At 31.0% G+C, this 20,696-nt stretch overlaps 1 protein-coding gene and 1 long non-coding RNA gene across 6 annotated transcripts in view; one reads left to right on the forward strand and one right to left on the reverse strand.

The window, feature by feature from the left end:
* Positions 1-16: 16 nt before the first annotated feature.
* Positions 17-12,308, reverse strand: LOC111621628 (protein l(2)37Cc-like). 5 transcript variants are annotated; one of them, XM_023363833.1, is made up of 8 exons: positions 12,220-12,308; positions 8,317-8,410; positions 2,483-2,644; positions 2,173-2,315; positions 1,972-2,088; positions 1,776-1,871; positions 1,431-1,682; positions 17-915 (listed from the first exon to the last, which is right to left on the reverse strand). In XM_023363833.1, the coding sequence occupies exons 2-7, from the start codon at positions 8,405-8,407 to the stop codon at positions 1,470-1,472; spliced, it is 822 nt and encodes a 273-aa protein (XP_023219601.1). In that variant the 5' UTR covers positions 8,408-8,410; positions 12,220-12,308; the 3' UTR covers positions 17-915; positions 1,431-1,469. The 5 variants fall into 5 exon arrangements, with proteins under 5 accessions (XP_023219601.1, XP_023219604.1, XP_023219599.1 ...); XM_023363836.1 differs by lacking the exon at positions 17-915 and having other exon boundaries at positions 1,015-1,682; positions 8,317-8,407; positions 12,220-12,264; XM_023363831.1 differs by lacking the exon at positions 17-915 and having other exon boundaries at positions 1,016-1,682.
* Positions 12,309-16,939: 4,631 nt separating this feature from the next.
* LOC111621631 overlaps positions 16,940-20,696 on the forward strand; it is a 47,437-nt gene continuing 43,680 nt past the window's right edge. The window contains exon 1 of the long non-coding RNA XR_002756109.1: positions 16,940-17,308. This is a non-coding gene — a long non-coding RNA (uncharacterized LOC111621631). The remainder of the gene's footprint in view (positions 17,309-20,696) is intronic.

Here is a 20,696-nt window from a genome sequence, read left to right on the forward strand (position 1 = left end):
TTACCATTTAACATAATTTGAGACTTACCACCCACATTTACTTCCTTATTATTTCAAAATTGATTTTGTTTCTAGTTGATGACTATAATTGCATTATACTTTCTTCATGTATTAAAATATTTGTATCATCAATAAGATTCACATGACTCTTTAGTTTCAGCATAGACATTGCCTATACTAATAAGCTAAACTTTATATATCTCATGGACAATACTAAAACACACAATAATAAGTGTAAGTTTGAGCTTTTCAGTTTAGGCAGTCCTTTTGTACATTTCTGGCTGATAAATATACATCATGCTAGTATCGATGACACTTTCCATTGGTTTTTGTTTCAGTAATAGCAACACCATTCATAAAAATTATTTATTTATTTAACAGCAACTCTTTTGTACATATATTTAGTAATGTATTATGCCCAAAAGTTTGTGACTGCCTGTATAAGTGTAGTCTACATACTGTATATACAAACTTAGAAGTTTGATCTGGTTTATAGAAACAGTATATACTGTACAAAATTACCTTTTCAAAATGAATCAGTTAATAAAATAATTAAAATATAGATATTGAAAAACAAATTGTCAATATTTATTTGAGTAAATGTCATAAGCTATGTGTAATTATAATATTTTTATTGTTTTTTTATTAGTCAAAAGGCATTGTCTCGAAAAAATGTTAAATTCAAAAACAAGTATTAGATTTTAAGAATTATGTTTGTATGTTCAATATTGAATTTAATCTGTTTCTTTCATTCAATGCTACAAATTTATGAATTTATAATCTAATTAAATTCTTGTTTATGCCTCAATAAGAATGTTCTTTTCTCAAACTGATACTTTAAGTAAAATAATGGAGATTTGATCTTTGACTTTTCAAGCTATGCAACAATAGATTTTGTTATTTAGCTCAACAAATCTAAAAAAAAGGGAATGCATTAATTTATTGTATTTAAAAATTAAAAAATTAATTGTATTTATTTTTAAATCATAAAGAAACTAACAACAACACAATTTAAAAATAAAATTTATAAAATTACATATTTGAAAAATTCTATCCATTCTTTTTCTGAACCATTGTATTTTTAATGCAAATATTAATCAACTAGATTTAAAAAATCTAAACAATTTTCTGGAAACTTTTTTAAGTTTTTTTAAATAAATTTTATGAGCTAAAATCCTCTTAATGTGACATAATTTTGCTCTTCCAATCTGCACTTCCAAACTCTTTCAGACCAAGCAGATTATACAACATAATCAATGCTTCAAATCACTTTTATTAATGTTTGGAATTACAGTTTAAGAGTTATTAAACTGTCAAAATTGTATATTTTAACAAAAATATAACAAGAAACCTGATTTCTTGCACTTAAAAAAGTTCTATCTTTCAATACATCTATTCTTTACATCTAGTATTTTGATCAACTAACTTACAGGCAAAAATTAATTTCATTTTAATTCAAAATTTAAGAACTATTGAGGTAAGTTAAGTAAGGTAGTCTGTCCTTGCGGTAAGTAAATGACATTTCGAGATCGTGACAACTGGTAGGCAATGTCTTCAGCTGCTTCTAGACGTCTCAATTCCACCAAGGCTTCTCCGGCATCTCCAAATGCCTTTGCCAACAGGGATGCAGCTTGTGAATCACCTTCTGCTGATATTACTGTGGCTTGTTTGTGTTGCTCTGCCTATAATTTATAGTTTCATTGGAAAATAAATAAATAAAGAAAATAGGCATTTTTCTAATTTACATTTAAGATATTAAGCATAATTTGACTCACTTTCTCTACAAGAAATCTTGCTTTTTCTGCTTCCTGCTGTGCTACCTGTTTCATTTCTACAGCCAGAGTAAACTCCTTTCCAAAAGTCAAATGTGTCTGAAATTTTCAAGTAAGAAAATGTTTATTATAAGAATGAAATGTTTTCAACTATTTATTATACATTCTAATTTTAAAATAGACCAATTTTTCAACATACAATTGAAATGTCATCTAATATTAAACCAAACTGAGATGCTCTATCGGTTAATTCTTCTGACACTTTTTGCGATACCACTTCTCGTTGAGTAATTAATTCGCTAGCATCAAATTGTGCCTAGTAAAGAAAAGAATTGAGATTTGTTTGTTAATAATACATTAAAAAAATTAAACTGATAGTATAAAATTAACTATTACTTACTACTACAGCTTTCAGGACTTCATTAGTAATAGATGGCAGAACTCTTTCATCATAATCGATTCCCAATGTTGTAAATAATTTTGGCAACTGATCCGCGACAGGTCTAAACAATATTCTCAGGGTGATATTAACATTTTGTAAATCTATTTGAGAATAAAAATAATGAAAAATGTGCATAAAAACATGTGAAAAGAGTGAAAAAATATAATAAATTTTGTTATATTTGTTTAATAGTATTTTTCATGTATTCTAGACTATTTTAATTCTAGAACTAAATATATTTTTGCTATGAAAATATAAAATTGTTTACCTTTACTTCCAGTAATAACAGGAATATTTCTAGGTCTTGAACGAATGTCATATATAATTGGTTTCTGCACCCAGGGAATTAGAAAATGAGTTCCTTCACCGACAACACGTTGTTTTATTCCAGTAAAACGATCAAATATTACAGCTCTATGTCCTCCATCCACTAAAAAGACATTTTAAAATTAAAATAATGTTATATTTTCATAAATACAAAACTTCTATATATTAAAATATTAATATTTTATTATTAAGCTTAACTGATCAATTATTTATTAACAATTACAAGTTTATTACATTTTTTTGCAGATAAATAAGAAAGACCTTTCAATAAGACTCATAAAGTAAGAATAAGAATAATATTAGTAATAAAATAATTTTAACAATACATCTGTCAAGAAAGCTCCTCAAATGTATATTCAATTCAAATTATTTGAAGCAAAATCTTATTAGAATTTTCAAGAGCTTTCAGATATGTTTATCATCAGTTCAGGAATAACTAGAGGAAAAAAAAAAATGAAGTCATTATATTTCTGCTTACTTCTTTAGTAATCTCTCAATCTTTTCTCTAACTGTCCTATGATGATAGAGAATATAGCTAGAGGGCTTGAAATCTTAAACTTTTAGGCTAATTCCCTATCATTTTTGTACTAAGAAAAGCACTTTGAACTTAACTAAATAGTTTCTTAATGTATGCAGCAAAGTTAAAATATTTTGACATATAATTTTTTAAGCTTTAAAGATATTTGATAATGATATGAAAAACATAAAAAAAGATTTTTTCAGAACTATTAAAACAAAATATTATAAAAACAAAACTATTTTCAGATCAATGTTTGCTAAAATTTGAAATTTTATTACACTATTTTTAAGTTACATAAAAATTAATTAAAGTGAATTTGATATTAGAGATATGCGATACATAAAATCATAGCATCTGCCTATTTCAGTATTAAATTTACTGTAATTACTTTCTATAATAGCTTAAACTAAACTTTGAAGTATGAAAGTAGCTACAAAAAATATTCTAAATACATTTTCAGGTATTTTTTAGACTAAATTTTAAAAATGCCTGAAAATTTTCCTGAGAAGTTACATCAAAATTTATCTTTATTGTTCTGTAAGTTTCATCCTAACACCTTACAAAGCACTTACAACTTATTCAAAACAGTTTATCCGTATACAGTTTTTATGAAATCAAATTATTAAAATTTTATTTGTAAAAATTATTTTTTATTATAAAATGGCGGAAAGCTTAATTTTGAGATGAGTTTTATATTTTAAAAAATTGTAAATATTTTATAGTTGCAACTCTCCATCTTTTGGATTTTGGTTTACTTTAATGGAATACGACAATGCAACACTGGGTGATCTGCCACAGACGGTGCCTGTTGTGAAGAATATCTTACCCCTATTTAAGTGTTAGACATGTGAAGAAAACTGGAAAACTCTATATGGCCAGCTCATTAATATGTCGGCCCCCTTCCCTCACTACCCTGCTTCCATTGTGGGCCTGGCCGAATTCATAATGGGCTTGCTAAAAGAGACTCTTTTAGTGCCTACGGGGCGGAGTTAAACAAAAATCAAAACTCTGGCCTTTATACCGAAACTAAAATAAAATTAAAATTAAAACAATGCTTTTAAATGTTTAAAAGTTATTTTCAAATTGTATCAATAAATCAAATTAATTTTCCAATTTACGTTATTTGTGCGCGAGAATAACAGAACATTTTGCTTTCAATATATACACAGATTGCACGTCAAAATCTTCCTAGGGCAGCCTCTGGAAAAAGTTTTCTTTCCAATTCGGCCCGGGAGCAAAAACTGTTGGCCACCCCTGGTCTAGTGTAATCTTCGTTTGCATGCGTGTCTATTGTCAGTTTTTTTTACTCTTTCCGCTCTATGGGCATTAGGAGGGACTCTGTTAGGAAACCCATTATGAGTTCGGCCCGGCCCACAATGGGGAATCCCTGGGGATTTTTCGACCCGTCCAGATTCACCATTATGAGTTCGGCCCGGCCCACAATGGGGAATCCATGAGGATTTTTCGATCCCGGGTCCCCCAGAGCGGTAGGTTGCCAGTTTGACCACTCGGCCATCAACGCTTTTGTTACATTTCGGTGTTACTTCACTGTAATATTAATCTGCATAAATTATGTCATTTTAGATTCACTTAGTCCAAAATACATTATCCATTGAATTATCTTGGTGGTATTTTCATATTTTGAAATTTTAATAAAAATTCGAAGTAAATATGATGCAAGTTTGATAACGTTCTTGGCTCATTTCCAAATATGTTACGTTACGTGACTGCTGGGTCTCCAAGATGACTTCGTGGGAAGTAGCTAATCCCTGTTGCTCTTCTTTTGCTCACATCGCCATACTTTCTCTAGCCAATAGTGATAAACTCTTTGCGAGGTGGNACATACATTCATTTTTATATATATAGATTACATATAGTCTATATGTTTGGATGTTAAAATGGCAATACTGCACTATCCAGACATTATCCAAGATACAGCATTGCCACCAAACAAGTTTCAGTAGAGCATTTATTTTCTGCTCTTAAAATTATTAAATATTATTTAAGAGCTTCAGTAAATGCTGACTTAATAAAAGTATTTTTTTCTTGTAAGGAGTAATTCAGTTTATAACAGAGATGAAAAATAATAAATTAATCAGCATGGCAAAATAAGCAACCTTTTCTTTATCTTTAATGTATCTGTATACTGATATATTATCCAATATACAGATATACTCATATATTATGTACAACATTTTTATTAAACTAATTTGTGTATGAAAGTTATTCATACATGCTTACCAAATACCATTGCCATCACCAAACAAGTCAATAAATGTGAATTTATATATTCAGTAGATGTGTCAAATTTTAATGTTTAATTAGTTTTTTAAAATCGTTTTATTTTGCATTTTTAAAAAATAATCAGAATCATCATCGTTATTACTTTCCTGACAGTTATACAGTAAGGCCTCTACTGTATAACTGTACAGTACAGTACAAAGGAAAAGAATGACAATCAGTCAAAAAATGACTTTCCCAGATTTTTACTCCTTTGGACTCGTGAAGCCTTGAAATGTAGAGAAGTGCAAAAGCATTCAGGGTTTTATCTGTAAATGCAAATGTTAGAATGTGTACCAACCGATTTAGTTCAACCATTTTGAAGCTTAATAACTCCGGTGTTAATTAAACCATCTGACTCTGATTCAAAATTGTGCTTCCCATACAGTCTAACATTTGTACATATAGAAAAAAACCCCCGAATTTTTTGCATATCTCGACATTTCGAGGTGTCCTGAGTCCAAAAATGCAAAAATTTGGGGTGGGATCATTTTTGACCGATTGCTACACTTTTCCTTTGTTATATATAACAGCCAAAAAAGTAAAAATTATCAAATACGTATTTATATATTGACTATATCATCACTTACAGGACTATTTTAGCTTTGGAATAAAAAAGTTTCTACATTCTGTCTTTATTAGAACTATATTTATTGAAGCTTATATTCTGAGATCACATGATAAAGTCAGAATTTTCAGGCCTACCTTATTAACAAGTCCGCCCCTGGTCAAAGTCGTAGTAGTGTAAAAATCTACCAACTCCACAGCACTGTCTATATGCATAGTACTCTATACCTTATAGATTTGTCTATCACACTTTATAATGTTCACTTAACAATGTCTTTCTCAAATCTTATCGCAATTGTGGTGCATACCTGTATTACTTTTCTTACAACAAAATGATTCGGGTTCAAATGTTGAGGTTATTAATTCCTTTCATAATTTTAAACTGCACTTACCATTATATAATGCTGTGTTCACAACTCCTCCAGCAATTGCCAGACCAATGCCAAGTTTTCCAATGTTGGTAAAAAATTGCGCTGCTGCCATCTTCTAAGATTAAAAATTATATTTGAATTTTATTATAAAAGTATTTATTATTAAATATTTAATTATTCTTTAACTTATTATGCTTTGTATAATGATTTTAAATCAAGTTTTAAAATAAGCAATTAATCCTTATAGAGGTAAATTCATTTAAAGATTTTTTTCTTTGTAATTAGTGAGGTTGTGGCTGAAATTTTCAACGAGAAAACGTGTATGTCGGACGTTCAGTGTTACCTTCCTGTAAGCGTAGAAGTTTGACAATGGCATTTGGAATGCAGTGGGATTACGCTTGACATTACAAATGCTATTGTCAAACTTCTAATCTTAAGGAACATGGTGCTGAATGTCCAACGTACATGTTTTTGCATTGAAAATGCTGACCACAACCTTGCTATTATGATGTTACTTTCAAGTTTCCGTGTAAAAGTAATATCATAATTACTATTCATTTAAATATTGAAGAAAGTCAAGATATAAATATTAATTAAATACATATATATATAATACTAAATTTATGGCACAATACATTTAAGACCCTTGACTGTATATGGGCCACAGAAAAAATCACGAAGTGTTACGATGTCTGAATTATGAAGCTCTGAATTAAATTTGAATGTGGATCCACACAACAAGAAACTAATAATTTACTACGTACCTATCCGAATGATTTACATACAACTAATCTTTTATATACTAGTGTATTGATTAAGATAATGATTTTAAACCATTCACAATATCTCAAAGTATTTTAAGATTCCTGATATTCTCAGAGCCTACTCCAAGGATATCAGGGTATACCTGATAAATTTTTAACTTTAAATAAATTATTGGCTATCAAGCACATCACATATATCAAAGTGAGCCAGTTAGAGTCGATTTGAAAATGCTTACTGATTGGTTGGTTGATAGCAGTGAATGGTGTCATCAGTATTTGGTCAATATCTCTATAGCCCACTTTTGAATATTGGTAAGCCTGGTAACATGTAAATTATAAGTAGTGTTGAATGACAACTGGTCTCAGCAGTTGAATCAGTAAGTATTTCCGCACAAACTCTTAAGGCTGGTTTACACTGCCATTTTGTAATATCCAAAAATGATTTGATGATGTTCCAGATGTTTACACAATGGAACAAAACGTGTTATCGCACCTCTTGTTCTTTATATTGAAAAGGCTTTCCACCTGTAGAACTCTTTACATGCATCCTTCATTCCTGATAGTAATCTTTCTATATTAAAGACTGCCTTTCATGGTTTGTGCTATTGGCTATAGGTGTGTACATAGAGCCATTTTGGATGGCATCTATTGATGGAAACTAAAATGGATTTTACAGAAACAATACTGAAGATCTGTAAAGAAGACAACAGTTCCTTTTCTTTGCTGGGANCCCCGAATTTTTTGCATATCTCGACATTTCGAGGTGTCCTGAGTCCAAAAATGCAAAAATTTGGGGTGGGATCATTTTTGACCGATTGCTACACTTTTCCTTTGTTATATATAACAGCCAAAAAAGTAAAAATTATCAAATACGTATTTATATATTGACTATATCATCACTTACAGGACTATTTTAGCTTTGGAATAAAAAAGTTTCTACATTCTGTCTTTATTAGAACTATATTTATTGAAGCTTATATTCTGAGATCACATGATAAAGTCAGAATTTTCAGGCCTACCTTATTAACAAGTCCGCCCCTGGTCAAAGTCGTAGTAGTGTAAAAATCTACCAACTCCACAGCACTGTCTATATGCATAGTACTCTATACCTTATAGATTTGTCTATCACACTTTATAATGTTCACTTAACAATGTCTTTCTCAAATCTTATCGCAATTGTGGTGCATACCTGTATTACTTTTCTTACAACAAAATGATTCGGGTTCAAATGTTGAGGTTATTAATTCCTTTCATAATTTTAAACTGCACTTACCATTATATAATGCTGTGTTCACAACTCCTCCAGCAATTGCCAGACCAATGCCAAGTTTTCCAATGTTGGTAAAAAATTGCGCTGCTGCCATCTTCTAAGATTAAAAATTATATTTGAATTTTATTATAAAAGTATTTATTATTAAATATTTAATTATTCTTTAACTTATTATGCTTTGTATAATGATTTTAAATCAAGTTTTAAAATAAGCAATTAATCCTTATAGAGGTAAATTCATTTAAAGATTTTTTTCTTTGTAATTAGTGAGGTTGTGGCTGAAATTTTCAACGAGAAAACGTGTATGTCGGACGTTCAGTGTTACCTTCCTGTAAGCGTAGAAGTTTGACAATGGCATTTGGAATGCAGTGGGATTACGCTTGACATTACAAATGCTATTGTCAAACTTCTAATCTTAAGGAACATGGTGCTGAATGTCCAACGTACATGTTTTTGCATTGAAAATGCTGACCACAACCTTGCTATTATGATGTTACTTTCAAGTTTCCGTGTAAAAGTAATATCATAATTACTATTCATTTAAATATTGAAGAAAGTCAAGATATAAATATTAATTAAATACATATATATATAATACTAAATTTATGGCACAATACATTTAAGACCCTTGACTGTATATGGGCCACAGAAAAAATCACGAAGTGTTACGATGTCTGAATTATGAAGCTCTGAATTAAATTTGAATGTGGATCCACACAACAAGAAACTAATAATTTACTACGTACCTATCCGAATGATTTACATACAACTAATCTTTTATATACTAGTGTATTGATTAAGATAATGATTTTAAACCATTCACAATATCTCAAAGTATTTTAAGATTCCTGATATTCTCAGAGCCTACTCCAAGGATATCAGGGTATACCTGATAAATTTTTAACTTTAAATAAATTATTGGCTATCAAGCACATCACATATATCAAAGTGAGCCAGTTAGAGTCGATTTGAAAATGCTTACTGATTGGTTGGTTGATAGCAGTGAATGGTGTCATCAGTATTTGGTCAATATCTCTATAGCCCACTTTTGAATATTGGTAAGCCTGGTAACATGTAAATTATAAGTAGTGTTGAATGACAACTGGTCTCAGCAGTTGAATCAGTAAGTATTTCCGCACAAACTCTTAAGGCTGGTTTACACTGCCATTTTGTAATATCCAAAAATGATTTGATGATGTTCCAGATGTTTACACAATGGAACAAAACGTGTTATCGCACCTCTTGTTCTTTATATTGAAAAGGCTTTCCACCTGTAGAACTCTTTACATGCATCCTTCATTCCTGATAGTAATCTTTCTATATTAAAGACTGCCTTTCATGGTTTGTGCTATTGGCTATAGGTGTGTACATAGAGCCATTTTGGATGGCATCTATTGATGGAAACTAAAATGGATTTTACAGAAACAATACTGAAGATCTGTAAAGAAGACAACAGTTCCTTTTCTTTGCTGGGAAAACCTTTCTTCTCCAACTATTTGATAGATGCCACCCAAAAAGACTTTAAGTACAGCACATACCCAAAATGAAAGTCCTTAATATAGAAAGATTACTGTAGAGAATGAAGGAATTCCCAAAAAGTTCTAGAGGTAGAAAACTTTTACATCCTGTGCTAGAACACAACTTTCAAGTAGTTCCAAGTATGCACAACAGCATTCATTTCTTGAGAGTGGTAAGAATATGATCTAACATGCAATTCCAATTTCAATATCAGTCTGAAAATGCAATGAGCAAAGTGTCTGACAGATTAGATTTTCTTCGAGAGAGTTGCATCTCATCACACCAAGTTCATTCCAACAAAGGAAATGCGTATTGCAGTTCATTGGTTGTATCATGTAAATCTGCCTTTAGAATGTCAGCTAAGAAAAGCAAGCTGAAAACACCAGAACGAAGAAATGTCGGAAAAATGTTTTGCAATCAAATTATTGAAAAATTTCATTAATGTCTAATTTGATTTATTATTTGATCAATAATTATAATTCAGAGCATTTTAAGATATTATGTTAATAAATGTTACATCAGTTTCCAGCATAATTTATGTAAATTTATTTTGTATAAGTACAGAAGAATCCCATTTCAACAGATTGCTCAGGCCACCAAAAATCATCCGTTGTTCTGAGAATCCGCTATATTGCAAACAATGGATTTCCAAACAGCCAAGAAAATATCCATTATTTGAAAAAATTTTCGTTTTTTACCCCCATATATAAGAAATACTAGTACTTGAAATTATTCAGTCTCGAGAGCTCTATTCTTTATCCTGTAGAAACATGTGTTTGTAACATACGTGTATATTATGCCATGCGTGTGAATGGCAAAGCTGATCAAAACTGTACATACTGTAAGCATAAAAAGAGGAAAATTACATATTATCATTAGCACTATGTTTGACTTTACAATTTGTTAAAAAATCTTGTCCATCTTGGTTTCTTTCGATGCCACTTTTCTATCTATAAAATACAATACCACTTGATATTAGCAATGTCATGCACAGTACAGTCTGTTTGTTTCTAAGAAGCTAATAATTATTTCATTACTTTTATTGAACATTTTCCCCCTTATTTTACTCTAAAAACATTGCAAATGTACATACATAATCTTGTTGAATTAAATTTCTGCAGATGTATATAATGCATTTGTAATTGTTTTACACAGAGGACACTAAAGACAGTAAACTAGGCTAAGATTCAAAATACTCAAAATCTACTGTCATTCTGATGAACAAAGGAAGAAAATACAAAAGGAAGCATTTTCTCAGGCTTAATTAAACCTTTAGGAATCCAAGAAAAAAGTTACAACACACATGCATTTAGAAACAAGTTTCTGAGGATTTCATGTAAAGTGCTTATCGAGCACTAGATAAAAAAATGCACCCCTTGCCTCAACCGACACTTTCGGGACATTCCAATTTTCAACTCTGACTCAGCGCTGATCTCAACATTTGTTAAAATTCATTCCTTTTTTCAACGTTGAGGTAGCGCTGTTGTCAGCATTGACTCAACATACTCAGCACTCAACAGATATGTTGACTGCTACTTTCCAATGAATTGTGGGTAATTGGTAAGACATTTGAATGGAATCCATCTTGCTGAGAATGGAATTACGGGAACTAAGCACTTCGTTGATGTCAAATTGTTGACTTCAACGCTCAACACTCGCGTTGAAAATTGGAATGTCCCGTTTGCTCGTAGTTGCTTGCACCAAAGAGCCCTCACTCTTAGCAGAGCAACACGAATCCCAATTCCGTGCAACCTGGAACTAGGCTGCTTTTGAGGGGGGTCATATCTCCTAAAGGGTCACATGCAGAGATATGATTCCTTTGACTTTTCGGTTAAAGTCCAGATACTTAGACTGTCATGGCAGCTCATGTCTGATTCCAGCAAACAGTGGGGATGCACGTTCTAACCTAACCTAACCTATTCTAATAATTTGATTGATAATAATTATGTTAATTTATTAGAATAGGTTAGGTTAGGTTAGAACGTGCGTCCCCACTGTTTCCTTTCTTTTGTTTGCTGGAATCAGAGATGAGCCGCCATGACAGTCTACGTATCTGGACTTTAACCGACTTTTCTGCTCCTATGGATATGGTCTAAAGCTCTGATAAGATCCAGTCTCATTCAGGATGTAACTGTACCCAAATATATATAAATTTTATTATCTTTCGTCCCAAAGTAGTTTTAACCTACAAAATCACATTCTGATACGAGTTAATTGCTTTTATTTATCGATTCTTAGCCCTAAAAGTATATGAAGTGCATCATGTTTTCGTGTATATAATTTACATCAGAACCAATAACTGTTGTACTTTTATTAATTACTACAATGTTATTAAATACAAAAATTTTACTGTAATTAAATATATTAAATATTTAAAACTTTACTTACGATTCAGTAATAAAGACTTAAAATTGAATCAAACCAAACACAGTGTACTCGATGCGTTTGCTATCACGTGTAACAAATTCTGTACTCTTTATTTACAAATATAGACAAAATATAGCACAAAATAATTATTTTATTTAAATTAAATTAAAAGTTTACTTTAGTTTTAAATATAATTAATTATTTTAAGAATTAATAAAGTATTTAAAAAATATTTTACTAATAAATCAATTTAAGTTATAATAATTTATAATTAATTTTGAAAAAAATGGCAGCTCGTTCCAGAAAAATAATTATTTCCATTTATTTTTTAATACTTATCATTCAGTATTAATTATATTTTGATTCTAATAGCAATATTTTATAAAAAGATTTAATCTTATAATTATATTATAAAATTAAACCCGTCCATTGCCATACGACCGCACCCATATTAACCTGCGGCCGGATGGCCTAGCGTTCAAGGTGGCAGCTTACCCTCTGGGGGACCTGGGTTCGAATCCGAGTGGGTCGAAAAATTCCCAAGAATTCTTCGAGGGATGGTCCGTTCGGATATGTCGGGCCCCGTCCCTCACCACCCGGCAGCCCCATTGTGGGCCTGGCCTAACCCATAATGGGCTTGCAAAAAGAGGCCCTGTTAGTGCCCACAGGGCAAAAAGAGTTAAAAAAAATACCCATATTATCCTAACCCAGCGGTTCCCAAAGTGTGCACTGCGGCTTCCTCACAGGGCCGCCACGAAATGTTATGAAACAGGAGTGGCCAACTTTTGTGTACATAAGATCTACTTTTTATATTAAAAATGTGTCGGGAGCGACTTGTTGTAGTAGGCATAGTCTAAATGGCAAGGGAGAGGTGTAAAATACTGTACATACCAGTGGCGTGCCGTGACATTTGATGATAGGGAAGCTGTGTTTCTGTAAGAAGCCGACTTCCAGGAGCGATCAGTTAATGTATTTAAATGTATTTTTAATAGATTATTTATCTGACGTAATTAATAAATAGTTATTAATAAAGTTCAATATAATTACCTCTGTTATTAGATTCAATAGATTCCCTATGCCCTCTAAATGCCGATTCTTGCTTTGATATAACATATAACATCTATTAATTTAAATATATCTATTAACCGTAACTATCTCGTTATAATTTTCAACATTTATTTTATATTATTTACTAATGTTAAACTCTATTCCGCTTCGATTTCCAAATTGCTCCAAATACAAAAGAATCGACGATTTTTCGTGTCTTTTGCCAACTAAATTGTCAAAGCCATTCTTATTCCACACACCAATTTCACTTGAAAATAGTAGGCAAAGCCAACTAAACAATATTTGCATTTTTATGCATTTACAGAGCCATTTTATGGCGAAAATGTCGAACAATTTTTTTTTATTGAAGTGTTTATATTTAACTTAGGCATTGGCCTTTCTCTTTTAATAATGTTTTCTTTTTCATTATATGATCTCGAGCCAAAACTTTTTTAAAATAAATTTTCAATATCGCAATTACATTCCGAATCGCTAGCAACGATATAAGTGCTATTATTATTATATATTATGAAATAAAATGTGTGGTGGATTTACATACCCAGTATAAAGTAATAGCTCCCTACGAGTGGAATCAGAGACGGTCCTGCTAGGTGTGCGGCGCGTGCATGCAAGCGGGCTGCTAAATCCCGAGGGTGCCGATACAGGTTAATGTCAAATGTCACATCACTAGTATATCTCAAAGGATGCGACAGGGTTGTTGTACATTTTAAACGTTTCTCACCATAGCTGTAAAAATCTAAATATGTTAAACTTAATAGATTGTCCGTCGTTTGGTTTCTAACTAATTCGTTTTAGGACCAGGGTCCAGGGAAATTTCTAAAATTTACAACTTTTCGGTCACTCTCGTTGAACTGGAAAAATTTCTGTTTATATTACGTCTAATATTACGAAGAAATCAGTCCCCCACTGTACTCGGCTAGAGATTGGGTCGGTTAAGCTTTTAAATAATATTCCGGCTCTTTCATCAGGGTTTTGTTTACGTCCCCAATTCCCTAATCGCTTAATTATTTAACTACTTCTTAAGTAGAAATCGGTTACTTTGTACTCGAATATTTGTAGTCTTGGGAAAAAAGTGGAAAGACAAATTTTTACGACAACGAATACATAAATCGTAAATTTAAGGAAAATAAATTCTAGAGATTTTTCTGTACCTCGTGCATCTCTCTCGTTCGTTAAATTTAGTTGTAAATGATGATGTCAAAGTAACATTATACACGAATTTTACACGTTTTTTTTCTGCATCTCCTTAAAGATGGGATATACGAAATCGTAATATCACGGGTATAAAGACCAGTTACTCGTAATACTCATAAAAGACCTCCTCGAAGGCATTATTCCCCGCGTAACGATCATCATACAACTACTATTACATGACAATTACGTCGCACTTTACCACGGGGCGATATAGCCCAGAAGCTTATGCTCGACTAGCCGATACAAGACAAGAATATGAAGAGCATACTGATTATAATAAAGAAACAGCACCTGTTAGGAATAAATAATTTAAATAAATCAGATGATTGATAAAAAAAAAACAAAATAGTTTAATATGACAATAGCATTCGGCGAAATTTAATTTTAAAATAATACTCACTTTTTTAATTCTTGTCCGATCTAACAGAGAGATAGAAGTTTCTCACTTTTTGGGTCGTACATACTTGTGCTTTGTTCCATGTCGTCTACATGAAAATCTAATTCAAATACCTGGAATTAAACATTGTGTTAATTCTTGTTAATGTTTAAAGTCATCAATGTTAATTTATACATTTCTTAATTGTATGCACTTTCTGAACTTCCGTATTTACAAAAAAGTTATAATATATTAAAATATTCATGAATATACTGTAAATATATTAATATATTTAAATTATTCATTTAGTTTCTATGTGCTAATTTCTCATTTTGGCCGTTCATGCGGAAACAAACATTCCATATGAATGTTTTTAAAAGTAAATACATCTAAAACAAAAACATTTATATAGCTATAGACTGGCATATATTTTTAAAATTTGATGTATAGACAATTTAAAAAAAATTCTCATTTAATCTGTCACTTCCTTGAAGCCTTTATATACTTGGTAAACATCTAAGTTTGGCTTTAGGCTATGTAGAGTACATCGACCAAAAAAAAAAACTTTGAGAAAATTACTTCTTTCACAGTTTTTTTTTGCGCTGATTACGAATATATAGGCTATTTTGGCGCATTTAAGTCGTTTTGCAGATATTGCGCCGCAAAATTGCGCATCGCCCATAGAAAACTCCATAGACAGTAGCGCCTCCACAAACAGTGGAGATTCAAACTCAAGGAGTCGGTTAGTTTTTGTACTTTTTAATTTACGACTTGGTACAACAATTGACTAAAATAAAGTATTGTTTACTAGTTTAAAAGGTTTACTTGTGCGATTTATCCCATGTTTACGAAGTAAAAAATGAATACACATTACTTATTCATTGACTATTTTGTAGCCTTGATGAATCGCAGATATCCATTTTTGCTGCAAAACCTTAGCTGAAGGCACTAACTTCTGGCTCTGTTGCATAGTTTCCTTTGCAGAGTGGCACACAATACTTTCGGGGCATTTTTTTAAAACTCTTTCTATACTTTGGGAACTAAGAGGACCTCTTTTAGCAAGCTCACATGACTTTGGTCAGGCCCACAATGGGAAGTCCCAATGGTGTGAGACGGGGCCAACATGTCAGGACAGATCACCGCCTGAAAAATTCCTGGGCTTTTTTCGACCCGTCGGAATTCGATACCGGGTTTCCCACAGCGGTAGTCTGCCACCTTGACCACTCGATCACCTGTCCATTACTTTCGTGGTATATCGTTTATCCTAAACGAGTATTAACTAGACAATATACTAAAGTGAATAAATAAATAAAAGTAAAACCAGTGCGAAATACATGATTGAAAGAAAACAGAGTCCATACATCTATCATTAAAATGATTGTTCAAAAGGACCGCTAATAGTGAAGACATGAGAAATCTCTACACACGTTTGGACGCTTACACTAGGTAATGTTGATTGAAACACCTTTACCAGATTTGATAGAAATTTTATGTTTTAAAAGACTTTTAAATGTTTATTGCTGACTATGACTGTTTTAACCAAACATATGCTACAAAGCGATTGCAGCACTCGAATTGGCAGAAATATTTATTACGCCATTTTCATAGCATTAGAGTTATTATTAGCAGAGAGATCAGAATATTTATCGACTCTGCTTTTTTTTTAAACTTATTCTGCCCCGTGGGCACTAAGAAATCCTCATTTAACCAGCCCATTATGGATTCGGCAAGGCCCGATGGACGACCATTAATGACGGCCGGTTTGATGAGGGACGGGGCCCGACATATCCGGAAGGACCACCCCGAAAAATTCCTAGGGACTTTTCGACCTGTTCGGATTCGATCCCGGGTTCCCCAGAGTGACTTGATCCGGTTGCTACTCTGCATTTACTAGGCAACACGCCCTCTCTTCCAGTGGAGAGAAATAAAAAAAAATACGATTAAACTTAAAATATTTTACAACGATAATAACAGATTATTTCATAAATTCTAATTACATTAAATTACGATATAAAATATTTTATATAATTACAATTAATTTAAAAAAATGTATAATATACACCACAAAAATAGCCCAAAAATCTTTCCCTCTTTTACGACTCTTCTGTAATTACAATACATAAACAAAATTACTAAAATTCAAAATGGAGACGACCGAAAGAACAATATTATTTGAACGTATACTATATAAAGTAATACACTCGAATTAAATAAAAAAACTATTATTAAGTTTATCGTTTCGAAAATTAAGAGAAGTTTAAAAAGATAACAGACGATCGGAATAAACAAAATGTCGACGAATTTTGAACAACAGAGAGCGCTATCGTTCGTCATCAATTATGGGCGAGTGTGACTCGATTCTTTAGAAAAATTTTTGTAATATATATTCTTCAAATATATATATATAACGTTGCAATTATAAACTTATGCAAAGAAATGTAAATAATGTTTCGAAACTAAAAGTTTCAAAAGGTAAGAGATTCGTAAATAATTCACGATGTAGAAAATTCTGAAAGGATAAATAGGCTTAGCGATTGATAGATCAAATAATAAGAATTTTTATAATAATAATGAATTATTATGTGGAATTTAACGTTAAATGTGCGGATTTTAACGTAAAACACGAAAATCGGATGTATTTTATCTAAAAAAAAGAAAAACAACAAAGTACTTAATCGTCTTGATGGATGTTGATCAGGTGATGATCTTGAAGTACTTTTGTAAATTAATTGTATTTAAAATGCAATTTTGGATAAAAGTAGAAGAATATATCTTATAAATTTTATTTGTGTGGCATAATATATACTATTAAATATATACAAAGTAATATGATTTTAGTTTTGATCACTTTTATGTTGAAAATAAACAAAAAAAAAAAAAAAAATCAAGTTGTTGTTTTCTTATTATTTTCTATCAATGATAAGGATTTGGTACAATTACACTCTTGAATGAGACATGTCGGAACCATAGATTGTACCTGTAGGAGCAAAAATGTCAAAGGAATCATACCTCTGTGTGTGACCTTTCATGGGATATGGCTTCCCCCCTGAAAACAGCCTTCTGGGTTGTGTGCGATTGTAAGTTGTGTGACTGCACTAAGGCTATTACATTTAAAGTGACTATGAGTAGTCCCCCTTGATTGTTTGCAGAGTACACGATGTTATGTAGTTTTAGGGGGAGGCTCGCCCCCCACGGACACTCAGGTGCAAACACCGAAGCACTCTACTACATGTTGTGTGTTGGTTAAGGGTTGCTATTGCTTGCCTTGACTGATGTGGAACGTAGAGAATAGGCAGTATTGTGGTATATGATAAAAACTGATTTTTGTAGATATATGTCTTGCTGAGGGTTATGTGTACAGGTATGGTTCCTTTGACTTTTTTGCACATACAAGGGACTCTACAATTTTGGAGGATGGGAAATCCTTCATTCACATTTTACATCTTACTGATGAATTAATCATTGTGCCTTTAACAATGGGTGAAGTTGTCGATTTTACATTTAGGCAAACCTAGATAATTGCCTAGGGTAGGGATGGCAAACCTAAGGCATGTGCCCAAAGTGGTATGTAAGGAGAAATCATCTGGTATGTAATGTATTGTATGATTTTTATTTATCATTGTTTTTTTTCAATCATCTTTTTGGTATATCAGTAGATCATCCTTTTTTTCAATCAGCATTTTTTTTACATTTATTCTAATTAAAGCATATTCATTTAATTTATTTAAATATCATTATTTGAAGTCTAAATTTTTGGCATGCAGAAACATTGTCAAAGCTAATTATGCTCACTATATTGCATGCAAGCTCAAAAAGGTTTGCCACCTCTAGCCTAGGGTGTCAAGATATGGGGTACAGCCTTACTCATAAACAAAAAAAAGATAGATTGTTAAATCTTTTTTAAAATGTTTATAATGATATTATTTTTATAAATAGCAACATATTTGGGTGTATGCTTGTGTGAGTATGATTATATGTATATAGACAATGCACATGAATATTAAATTTTTTTTGCCTAGAGGCGTCAGATACTCTTGTGCTGACCCTGGTGAAATTTAAATAATGCTAATGTTTTTCACATGTTAATGGACCATCATCAGGTGTGGACAGTTGAAAATTGAATGGCTATACATGCCTGAAGATAACCTGTTAACCATGTTGAAAATGTTAGCATTATTTAAATTCTACTCTTAACAATGGGTGCATTGATTAATTCATCTTCTATCAATAATGCTATCAAAGTCTTGATAGATGTACAATTATACTTTGGATTTTAAATCTGTTAACTTCTTTACATTTATGGTATGAATTGCATCTACTTTTAATTCTTTATGAGCCTAGAAAAAATTAAAAATTGATGATTGATGTATTTCATAGAATGGATGTACCATAAGTAACTTGTATAGTATTTAAATTTTAAATGTCTATATTTCTGTATAGACATTTAAAATTCTATAAAGTCTAATTGTATCTTTTTCTATTAGTAAATATAGTATTGTATTCCAAATTTTATATATTCAAAATTTTAATACTTGTTCTACTAAATGTATTAAATTTTAATATTCTTAAGGTTCTAAAATAATTAAAAGTTGATTTATTTTACAGAATGCATGTAAAATGTATTAAATATAGAGTATAATTGTATGTATGTCAAAGATAAGGTATGAATAGACTTTGGAAATATAGATATAAACTAATAATAAATTACCTTCTCAAAGGAAATTTTAAATAATTATTTGTAAATATTGATTTATGGAGTTGTTATTTGAAAACATTGAATATTATTAATTAATTGTTGAAATTTATGAAATAATTATATTATATAATATAATCAATTATAGTTATTATAAAAGTGTGAATATTATAAAACAGTGGTTCTCAAACTGGGGTTCACAATCCTCTAGGGGACCGTGAAGGAATCACTTCAGGCAAAACAGATGAACCCATTCCATTGAATGTACTGTACATTTGATGACTAAGGTTTACCATTTTCTAAATAAATAATTGTTAGTCAAAAAATGATTTGGTAACAGTAGCCTATATGTTAATTGTAGTTAATTTTAAAGAATCCACGAGCAATCTAAAAAATTGTAAAGAGATCGTCACACAAGAAATCCTAAAAAAGTTTGAGAATCACTGTTATAACTGTTATAAAACTAATTTGATTTGCTTAACGATGCGTTTAACATAAATGATTTAATACTAGTGATAGAAATAATTAAACTTTGGATTATTACTAAGACTTGGATTATATTTTTGTTAATTATACATTTTATATTGATTATTAAATTATATTTTAATGATAAGTCAATAATAAATTTAAGTATAATAAATTATAATAAATTTTGTTTTTGACACATTTTTTCAACAATAATGATTAATTTCAACATGAACTATTATTACTGTATAAATTAGTTATTACTGAAGACATATGTCTTTAGTAGTAACTTCATGTAAAATTAATATTTTATGGAAATATACAATCATAAAGTCATAAAATTATTGAAATATGTTTGCAATCTTATTTTGTTCTGTTTATTTTCAGTTTGCTTTTTAAAAATTGATTCTGGTCAAAACTTTTTAGCGGTGACATATCCAGGATTTTGAGAATATGAGTGCTACTCAAGGCAAATTTGGGGTGATCAAGGCAATGCTCCCTGTCATTTTTCAGAGAATGTTACTCAATCACTTTAGAATTACTTTAGATAACTAATCTTACTTAACTGAAGTCAAGTGATATATGTTGTTATATTTATTTTTATTTTAAAGTAACAACTGATTGCTTTGGTATCAAAGGTATAATGTAGCACCATTAGCTCCATAAGCACCCCTGGATACATTCCTGAAGTTAAACTTTGTT

Source organism: Centruroides sculpturatus, unplaced genomic scaffold, assembly GCF_000671375.1.
Source record: "Centruroides sculpturatus isolate CEXI.00-Female unplaced genomic scaffold, Cexi_2.0 scaffold232, whole genome shotgun sequence".
Lineage (NCBI taxonomy): Eukaryota > Metazoa > Arthropoda > Arachnida > Scorpiones > Buthidae > Centruroides > Centruroides sculpturatus.